This window comes from Grammomys surdaster, unplaced genomic scaffold (assembly GCF_004785775.1).
Source record: "Grammomys surdaster isolate TR1022 unplaced genomic scaffold, NIH_TR_1.0 126131, whole genome shotgun sequence".
NCBI lineage: Eukaryota > Metazoa > Chordata > Mammalia > Rodentia > Muridae > Grammomys > Grammomys surdaster.
In genome coordinates this window covers 315,832-327,106 of record NW_021620939.1, presented here as the reverse complement: position 1 = coordinate 327,106, position 11,275 = coordinate 315,832, and the positions used below count along the sequence as shown (strand labels likewise).

Sequence of the window (11,275 nt, the reverse complement as noted above, 5' to 3'; positions counted from 1 at the left end):
AGAGAGAGAGAGAGAGAGAGAGAGAGAGAGAGAGAGAGAGAGAGAGAAAATAATGAACTTTTAAAAATTGAAAGGAAACAAAAATCAGAACAGAGAAATGGATTCATAAAAGTCAGGCAGGGCTAAGTCACAGACTTAAATAAAATGGTTGTAGTCAGCCTCTTGAAGAAGATGAGACCTCTTTCAATATCTGAAGAAAGTAGAGTTATGAAGCAGTTATCTCAGCAAGGAGAGAATGGTAGGGCCTGCAAAACCATTGCAGCTGCAGCCATTCCTACGTGGGAGCAGGAAGCAGATGAGAACACCTGGATTGAGGCAGGCGGCAGGGGAATAGTACCTGTGTGAGAGAGCTCATAACCAGAAGTCTGCAGGTTGAGCTGTAATGAATCAAGCTTTACTACTGAGTGAGGCAGGAAGCCACCACAGGGCTAAGAGCAGAAGAGAGACAGGATGTGACTTATATTCTGAACATCATTCAGGCTGTAAATAGTCCTGCTAGATCCATAATCATCTGTCAGGAAGATAGATATTTGAATTGGAGCATCAACTGTGAGCTGTTGAAATTAGCTGGCTCCTATGTCTACAGTGCACACTGCAGGTAGAGCTAACAGGATGTCTAAGTTGGATGGGATGTGGATGAATTTTAGAAAGCCCCTCTAGAGTGATGTGAGCATCATCAACCGAGGAGGAGATCTTGGTGGGTAAATGGATATTAGGATGGAAGAAGAGAGGAAGTGCAGCTCTGTGGCTAAAATGCCTGTAAGAAAGCCAGGTCTCTGCTTGGAATAAAAATTCCATGACCTCGGCCAGAAGATAATTCCTAATTTGGAATTAGGAGAGGGGATGGGTTGAAGATGCCTTTGTGGGGGTTGCTGGGATGTACACTGTATAAAATCCTTTGCCTAGGCAAGATCATCTGCTGGGTGGATGGGCTGGAGAGAAATCAGGGATAAAGATCACAGCCACACAGAGAGGCCAGATAAATGGCCAAGCAGCAGTGGGTTAGAAACGAAGCCCTGATTCCCAGCACTCTGACAAGCTGCTGTGGTCCTGTGACTTAACCATTGTAGTGCACTGCTTGCCCATTGGTGAAATGGTAGCAGTTTTACATTCCTGAAAGGAGAGGCGCAGACAGGTCATCAGTCTTGCCTGTGGGGAGGTGCTGCCCTCAGCATTATGGCAGCACCCTCCAGTGAGGAGAATAAGGTAACAGAGGATATTGGCCTCTGTAGACAATGAAGAAAACACAACAGATTGAGGGTAACTTTAACCCGTTTGTCTTAGTTAGGGTTATCACTGCTGAATCATGAAACACCATGATCTAAAGCAAGTTGGGGAGGAAAGAGTTTATTTGGCTTACACTTCCACATACAATCCATTCCTGGAGGAAGTCAGGACAGGAACTCAAGCAGGGCCGGAACCTGGAAGCCGATGCTGATGCAGAGGCCATGAAGGAGTGCTGCTTACTGGCTTGCTCCTCATGGACTGCTCAGTCTGCTTTCTTATAGAACCCAGGATCACCAGCTCAGCGATGACTTCATCCACAACAACCCACATCCCTTCTTCAATCACTAATTAAGAAAACGCCCTACAGCTGGATCTTATGGAGGCATTTTCTCGATTGAGGTTCCATCCTTTAAGATGACTCTAGCTTGTGTCAAATTGGCATAAAACTTACCAGCACACCATTATACTCAATTCACTTTGAAGTTAGGGATCTATTTGTATAAAAAATAATCTCCGAAGTTAATAAGACTAAGGGTTGATCTGCCAAGCTGTTTGGAGCCATTGATCTAACCTTGTACCAAAGTTGACATATCAGTCCCACCAAGTTAACAGTTGTCAGTGTACTGTGTAATGTACTGAGTCATTCACTCGGGTCTACTCAATCCCTTTTACCAGTGATCTTGCAGCGCTGTTGAATTATATCTGGGAGGAACAACTTTTATAAGGTGTGCCAATTTGGTGTCTAGACTTATTCAATAAGATTTAAGCTTCCTTCCATACTCCAGTATCAATAGAATTGCTTCGGACAAAGCATCATCATCATCATCATCATCATCATCATCATCACCGTCATCAAAAGTAAACAAGTACTTGCCTAGGTCAATCATATGAGAACAGCTTTTACCCTGCAGCAGGTGGCAGTGTTGGCAAGGGGCTGAGTGTCTTGGTACCATCTGCTCTGCCTCTACCTCACCTGCGGTGGCCAAGGTAGTCACTTCAGTGGGCAGCTGTGATGAGGTCATGGGCTTGACATAACCTGGCGCCACAGCCATGTGGCTCGTGCCTGTGTGCCTCAGCTTCCCGCTCCCTAGCTCAGCTCAGCTCAACCTCTGCCATTGTCTCTGCATTTTCATTCAAACCCCCTGCCTTGTAGCCCTGTAATTAACCTTAGCTTCTTGGGCTATGAAGGACATTAGTCTCTCCTTTTAGGCCACCCCCTTGTTTCTCATTAATTCAAACTAATTATTAGCACAAGCTTACACATAGCACAATGCCCGAGGCAGCTTGCACACCTCAGTGGAGCATATTATTGTCCTTCCTGAAGAGGATGGGATGCTTTTCTTGGGAAGATAGAGAATTCTTTGCCTAGTCACCGGCTACTCTTGAGCATATGAGAGTAGATCTCTCTGTTGCTTACAAAGTGCTCCACTGTGAAATCCATTATACTGCCTTGACTATTTCCAATCTGACTAAAGAAAAAGACATTAGCCATGAGAGCATTTTGAAATAATAACCAAAATGGTAATTCATCATATATTGAGTGCCTATTATGTTCCAAATACACACAGATATATTAGTTCTGATCCTTGAAAGAAATACACTCATAAGCCACTTATAATCAGTTATAGATGATGGAACTAAATCACATAAAGGCTAAAAAAGGACAGCCCTGACCACACAGGTCACATATAGGGAGTCACAGAACCAAATTACAGACATTTTTATTATGTTTCAATGCTGGAACTTTCTGGAATTGTATGAAATCATCATCTCTGCTCAGGGTCTGTGCATCAGAGTGACTCCTGAAATAAGATACTGGGTTTTAATATTAAATCCTAAGACGCATAAGCAAAATGAACGACCTTCATGTCTACTTCACCAGCACAAATGGAATCCAGCCCAGGAGATGTCTTGGATTCCGTCCAAAGAAACAAAATTTCCCATTCCCCCATCCTGTACCACCTCCTCTCCCCATGGAAGTCCCATTCCCTTCATCCAAACCAAGAGTCGTTAGAGCCACAGGCAGTATATCAGGAGATGGGCATGGCTGTGTGTAATAGCACCTTATTTATAAGGCAAGTGGCTGGCCCATTGGTGGTAGTCTTGCAACCTCTGACAGCTCCCCTGTGGGTCTCCTGCCCAACAAGGTTCTCAGTCTGTGCTGGGGACACGTTTCGATGTCGTTTTTGTGGATAGAACCAGTGAGGTTCTGCCTTCCCCCAACAGCTCATTAATAGAGAGCTCAGGCCAGAGAACTGAGGACTCTCCCAAGCCTTTGCCACGGTCATCTCCTTCCCCATCTCAATATATCTCCATTCGTCATTCTCTTGTGTTTACTGTCTTGTAGCATGTCTCACTCCTGGTGTCTGCACATGTAGGCAAACCATGGGAGGAGCAGCCACATCTGCCCTCAGCTGTCTCAATGATGAAATGTTTATGTCTCTCCAGCACTTCATAATGACTGCCTAAGCTAGGGCCAGTTGGTTTAGATTGCGGGGGGAGGGGGGTGGATTTTTACTCTTCAGATTTTGAGATCTCAGAGAAACGCTTCCAGACCTTAGTGATATCCTGTGCTCACCGGATGGTAAGCGGTCTGCTTGCTCAACCCCTTAGCACTGAGTTGTGGCAAGCCCAGGTAGTGAGGAGGTTGGGATGCTGGGGGTGGAGAGATAATGGAGACACAACCACCAGCCTCTGTAGCTGTGTCCTCCGTCTTCACATACTTATAATCAAAGCAGTCATAAGCAGCCTTGCTCATCGCTCTCCCTCATTTGTCTGGAGTTGATTAATGACTTGGCAAAGAAGAAGAACCGATGCCCATTTTAATCACTGAACTGCTTCAAGAGTGCGTGGACTGCAAAGTGATTATGGGCTAACGTTTGGTCCTCACCATCTAAACGCCAATATATCAAAACACTTTTTTTTCCCCAGTAAGAGCTTCCTGATCAGTGTTTCCCCTACCTCAAGCAGTGCACGCATGATTCCATCTGATTCCAGACAACCTGGGGAAGTGGGGCAGCTGTCTGCGTTTTGTTTGCTTCTTATTTGCAGCATGATGAGGTAGTGCTCACAGTTTCTGATCCCATGTCTTCAGTGTGTCAAAATTGTAATTAGTGAGTTCCAAAAGGCATCCCTTCTACAGGGAATGGCCTTCCATCTGCTCAATATCTCACTGGGGTGGAGAGGACTCTGGGAACCCCTCTACTGCTGTCCAAATAGATGCAGTGGACAGTAAGAAGTCTCTTTCCACACAACTTCCCCAGGGCTCTATGGATAACCCCTCCATTAGGGCCTTTTGGAAACTTGTCAGTTGGAGCTAGCCTTGAACCCACAACTTCTTAACCCAAATCTTTTCATTACTACCCCTGTGCCACCTGCACTCTACTCTACTCCTTGTCTCTTTACTAGAGTTTCTATTGCTGCAATGACCAAAAAGCAAGGAGTGGATGAGAGGATTTATTTGGCTTACACTTCCATATCACTGGTCATTATCAAAGGAAGTTGGGGCAGGATCTCAAACGACACAGGAACCTGGAGACAGGACCTAATGCAAACCCTAGAGGGATCCTGCTTACTGACTTGCTCCCCATGGCTTGAGTAGTCTGTTTTCTAATAGAACCCAGAACTACCCAGGGATGGCACTACCCATCAGTCACTAATTAAGAAAATGTCCTACAGGCCTGTCTACAGCCCCAATTTATGGAGGCATTTTCTTAAACGAGGCTCCATCCTCTCAGATGACTCTAGTTTATGTCAAGTTGATGCAAACATATCAGTATACCTTGTGTGCTCCTCGTCCTCTCTAGGCCTTCTTTTGGACAGTTTTATTCTGTTCTTGGTCTCTGGTTCCCAATGCAGTGTGGATAATTTCTTATATCTTTATGACTGTACTTATGCTATGCTTCCTGATTCCCTCGGAGTGGATCTCTCCCCAGATATGGGCTTGTTTCCCTGGGATACATCCCTACAGCCCCTCTCCCACGACTTCCCTTTGCCACATCACACAAGCAAGCAACTCTTCTGTCATCTGTATGTTTTACAATTCAATGGAGAGAAAGAGAGAGAAAGAGAGAGAGAGAGAGAGAGAGAGAGAGAGAGAGAGAGAGAGAGACCCCACATACTTTGGACCTACAACCCATGTCACATACCCATATATAAATATCACACATACACACACACACACACATATATGTATCATGTATACATATATACACATGTATATATGTATACATACTGGTTGACTAACTAGATGAGAGAACCCAGCAGAGTATTACATATTTTAGGAAAGCTGGAATGTCTTCTTCTGTGTTTCAGTTTGCTTTTCCACATTTTCCCTCTGGGAGTTAGAAGAGCATGTGAGTTGTAGAATCTCCTCATGCAACTTCTCTCATTTGATTCCTTGCCTCTTGAACCATTGTACCTAGAACTCAGCAGTTTCCCAGAGCTGTACAGGGGGTTGGAGATTAATCTCCTTTTAGTGACCCAGCCTCTTTGTTTTCAATGAAGTCATCTTGCTTCAGGATTGGCTCTGCATAGAGGGAAAGGCCCAGACTCTAAGCCTTTGTTTCTGTACACTCTGAGGTAGCTCAGAATCCTTGCAGAGAAAAGATATGTTCACATGGAAGCAGAGACCAGGCTGATGTATAGGGTGCTAGGAGTGAGCCATAAACAGCAAGGACAGCAATAAAGAGTCTATGTGCTGGGGAAGTGAAATAGGACTCCCTAGGGAGGAGGCTCTGGGGGTTGTGAGCTTAAATAACCTGGAGGAAGCAGGATCCCTTCAGACTGCAGGAATAGCCTTGAGCAAATGCTGGTGGCTTGGATGTGGCTCCCAGAGGAACAGAAAGACTACCAAGGGAACGAGAGAGCATAGAACTGATTTTGTTATGAAGGACATGGACCTTCTTTAAGAAGTTTGGTGTCCATCTGATGTCAGTTAAAGCAGGGGCCATTTAAGACAAGAACATTGACAGTGGACAAACATCAGATGGATTGAAAGCATCATGAAGGGACTGAGAGATTATAAAAGTCCCCCAGTCTGATGTTAAATAAGGTCAGCAGCAAGCAGATGAAGTGATGCTTTAAAAGTAGTCATGGCGAGAAGAGCCAAGGTGGGAAAAGCATTAATACAAACAAGTCTGTGCACATCAGAGGTGGGGGCAGACAGGCGAGACTGTAGACGAGGTGGTGGCAGGGATTCGAGAGAGACACAGGAAGGTGGGTTGATTTCTGGGGTTGGTAGAAGGGATAAGGACCCAGGGAGGAGGGACATGGTGTCCCAGGAGTTGATGGCAGGGAATTTGGAACATGGATACCCAGATCTGGCCAAGAGAAGGCAGGTGTGAGATGCGGTCTGGAATGACCTCAGCTACTTCAGCAGAGTGAAGGGAAAGCCCCTCACTGTGTAGTTGGAGGAACTTCAAAGGTCCTGTAGAACAGCAATTGTCCAGCATGTATGGCCAGCAGATCTCATCAGGGAGAGAATGCACTGTACCTCAGCAGAGGCAAACAGTGACAGAGAAGCAGCCCATGGAGGCTGCAAAGCTTGACTCTGTCGAGGTCAGAGGTGTGATGGGGTTTGCAAAACTGATGGCAGCTGGTATTTTTACCTCTGGACTCTGAGGAGGGCTGGCACACAGGCAGAAAATGTCTATGAACCCTCAGTCAGGCTGAGAGCTCAATTGTTTCCTCTGATTCCTTTTTCAAAGTGCCACCACCCTGTGGCCCACAGCTGGCCCTTCATTCTCTTGGCCCAGGCTGACTGTCCTCATTCAGAGAAAGACAACTTCTACCCAAGGTGTAAGATCAAGAACAGATGGGATTGAGGGTACCTTTGCAGAGCTGCCTGGGGTTACAGCGCTCTGGATCTGGCTGATGGCCCTTTTCCTTTTTCCTGTCTCTTCTTTAGGAGCACAATGAGTTCAACTCTTCCATGGCCAGGAGCCAGACCAACACGGCACGTATCGATGGGCTACGGCCCGGCATGGTATATGTGGTCCAGGTGCGAGCTCGAACCGTGGCTGGCTATGGCAAGTTCAGTGGCAAAATGTGCTTCCAGACTCTGACCGATGGTAAGGCATGTGCTTGCGTGCGTGCGTGTGTGCATGTGTGTGTGTGTGTGTGTTTGCGTGTGTGTGCATGCGTACGAGCTTGTGTATGTATGTGTGTGAGCGTGTGCGTGTGCGTGTTTGGGCTTTGGGGTTTGGGGTAATGAGCATTTTGAGTGAAAATGACACAGGCACAGAATAGGCAATAGTGAAAGAAAAGCAACCCTATAGAAACTTCAAATATACCCAGGGCTCACTAGACTAGTGGTATTCCTTCAGAAGAACTTGCCTCCCAGTAAGGTCATGTGGACTCTTTTGGTACATGCCGACCCTCTGAAATCTAGTCTATCTGTCTATCTACACTATGTATCCTATGTATCGTATCTATCCATCTATCCACTTATCTATCCATCCCTCTATCTTATCTATTAATCTGTCAATTAATCTTATCTATCCACCCACCCATCCATCTATCCATCCATCCATTCATCTATATCTATCTATCTATCTATCTATCTATCTATCTATCTATCTATCCATCCATCCAACCCAATGTCTGACTGGATTTACCTTAAAAGGGTACACCATGTGGCTGTACCCTGTGTGGAGCTGCATCTCACTATGCAAACGTGAGATTCCCAGATGTCTCACAGGTGCCTCCTGATCTCCTTAAGAAGGTACAGGGACCTGTTCTATCTCTTCCTCACCCACCTTACACCTCTGTGTTTGAGCTCTGGAACTGAGCTTACCACCAATAGGAGAAAAACAACCAAACAAAAACAGAGGGGACAACATTCTGGCCATGTACTCAGGATCTCAGAATACTGCAGTAAACTCATTTGTGACCTGCTCAAGGAGAGAGAGAGAGAGAGAGAGAGAGAGAGAGAGAGAGAGAGAGAGAAATAGAGGAATTTTCAGTACCAGAAAACCCATCCTTCTGAATAACTTTTCTCATTGTGACTAGACACAAGATACCTGAGAGAAGCAACAGAAAGAAGAGTTCATTTGGCTCACAGTTTGAGGAGCACATAGTGGGAAGTCACAGAGGCAGGAATCTGAGGCACCTGCTCACAGTTTCCACAGTCAGGAAACATAGAGATGGATGGTGGTACCCAGCCCTTTTCTCTTTTTATCCAATCCAGGACCCCAGCTCATGGGCTGGTGCCACTTACTTAGGGTATGTCTTCTCATTTCAGTTAACCCAAGATAGAAACTCCCCCATTGACATGCACAGAGGTTTGTCTCCTGGGACATTCTAGATCCTTCCAGGTTGCCAGTTTATATGAACGATTACAGGCATACCAATAAATACTTTTATTCGGGAACTTCTCTGTCTCCTCTTTTAACTTTGCTTTCTAGTCCTCGGGCAACACGTCCATCACTAGTCTAGAAAATCTGATGTTCCTACAGACTCTGCTTTGTGTAGGGATGTGGCTGTCTCACTACTCACACCACTTTGTGCATTCCTGTGTCTCTCTGCCTATCTGTATTGGCTCATTTGTGGGTGTTTTCCATAGACCTTTCCAAGTGTAAGCCTATTCCACAACCCACCCATCAATCGAAAGCCCTTCATGTTTTCTTTGCTAGTTAACATGTATTCCAAGTGTCTTTCTCCATAAAGCATGCTATTTTAGGCAGAGGCTCTTAGGCTGGGTGCTTGATAAGACTTGAGTTTTTTTTAATCTTGACACACATATTTTAAAGCAATTTCTACACTAATTAGAAATATTTAAAATTCCAATTATTTTATCTAAAAATTTTCTTGTGGTTAAAAAAAAAAATTATGAGAATCCAGGGCTGGGTGTTCTCATGTGAGGAGAGAGATTAAGGGGAGTAACAGTCACCCTAGATGGTGCCCCATCCCCACCCCACCCCCACTATGAAGTGACACAGCTGGATGCTTTGCATGAGCTGTCTGGTCCCTAGGAGACTAGAGTAGAGCCTGTGTTGAGTTTATGCCAGGTGAATTTTCTCTCATGTTTCGGGGCTGTTGAGATGGGATAGAAAGGTGAGCCCGTTCATTGAGATTAATAACACTGCTGGGATGGGAAGCACGCAAGCCATCTGCTTCTCCCTTAAGGACTCTGCTCCCCCGTTTTGCACCTCACTTACCATCTAGATTTATAGGCACTTTGGCATCAGGAGGTACACAGGATTAAAAGCCCCAAACTCCAAATGCTCTGAGCACTAGTCTCTTGGCGATTCTGCTAGACAAATCAAGAGGTAACGAATTTCCCCCAAGAAGGCCATTCTTTTTACATTTGGCAGTTAAGTTTTGCAGACCCAGGAGAGGGGAGATGTACGAGAGTTCTGGTAAGTGGCCAAATTTGAGAGAATTTATCTTAATGACGGGGCTTGTTTATTGGGGATGATGCTCACTGAAGCTGCAGGCTGGTCTGCGGCAAGAGAGTAAGTTGGAAGGTTGATCATGGGCAGGGCCATCAAGGTGGGAGGACCTGTGGGATCCTTGTAGGTGAGTAGCTACCTTGGGCAGGTGGCAGCCAGATGGAGCCCTGGCTATACTTAGCTACTGTGTGCTAACCATTGACTTAGTGTCTTTCTATCATCATCATCGTCATCGTAGTCATCATCGCTGTCATCATTGTCATCATCATTGTCATCACTTTTGGATTCTATGTTCTGTGAAGATTTCTCATTGTTTTCCTTTATTTTATTTCCTACCAACTTTCCTTTTTAAATACATTAAAAAAAATACTCTTGAGTGGAGCTGGAGAGATAGCTCTGCATTAAGAATACTGCTCTTCCCAAGCTCAGTTCCCAGGATTCACTTCAGACCTGGACTTGCAATCACTATAATTCCAGTCCCAGGGGATTCAGCACCCTTTCTGATTGTCGTGGGCACCTGCACTCACATTGCATAAAACCATTCTTGGACACACACAGATACACATATGAAGATTAACAAACAAAATTGTCAGCTGAGGAAAACGAAATTTCTACCTTCGGTCTATTTAGCTGCCTTTATAGTCTATAGAACGGGGGCTTTTAGGAGCAGTCTGGGTCGCTAGCTGAGTTGTAATGTACTTGCCATACAAGCATAAAGGGCCAAGTTCCAGCATCACAACCCAGGTTAAAAAAACAAAAAGTTGGCCATGGTGGCACAGGTTTGAATCCCAGTGCTGGGGAAGTAGAGATTCTTGGATCCCTGAGGCTAGGTGGCTGGCCAATTTAGCCTAATTAGTGAGTCCTAGATCTCAGTGAGAGATCTTATCTCCAATGAGGAAGTGGATACTGTCAGTAAATGTCCAAATGTAGGCACCTGAGTTCTGATTTCTAACACACAATAAGCCAGTTAGAGCAGTGTGTGTCTGATCCCAGGGTTAGGGAGACAAGACAGGTGGGTCTTAGAGCTTGATGGCAGCCAGGCCATCTAGATCATTAACCTCTCAGTTGTGTAATGACTGTGACTTTAAACAAATCGAGACAGGATTGTGGAGTATACCTGATGATGACCTTTGACCTTCATAAATTTACACAACACAGGTGCACACGCACATGCACACCCACACCAAAATGAGAATGACTCCTGAGAAATAATATCCAAAGTTGTCCTCTGGCCTCAACTCCCATGCACATGCGTGCATGCACACACACACACACACACACACAAATACACACACACACATATACACACACACATACACACTAAAAGCCAATAGCCTTGTCCCTAGAAGTTGCTTGCTTTTTTTGCCCAAATAGATAAAAGATGGTTCACAAGTAGTGGAGAGCATAAGACCTTGTGAGGTATTGATGAAACACAGACACCTGATCTTCACCAGTAGATTTGAGGAGGGGTTCAGAGATAGTGGCACTTAACAGCTGTGCTCAGGGGATCTTGGTAAGGTTTATAGGGGGACTCTCATTGTGGTAATCTGTGACATTGGGGTTGCCAGGTAAAATATAGGGAGATCAGCTTAATTTGAATTTCAGATAAACAATGTTTAAGGAGAAGTACCTCTTAGGCAATATTTGATTCACAT

General features: G+C 45.1%; 1 protein-coding gene across 2 annotated transcripts in view; it reads left to right on the top strand.

Annotated features, from left to right (window-relative positions):
- Ephb1 (EPH receptor B1) overlaps positions 1-11,275 on the top strand; it is a 430,073-nt gene that overhangs the window by 338,762 nt on the left and 80,036 nt on the right. For both annotated transcript variants that reach the window (XM_028756628.1, XM_028756627.1), the window contains exon 7: positions 7,136-7,298. In XM_028756628.1, the coding sequence (XP_028612461.1) occupies positions 7,136-7,298 (163 nt within the window). The remainder of the gene's footprint in view (positions 1-7,135; positions 7,299-11,275) is intronic.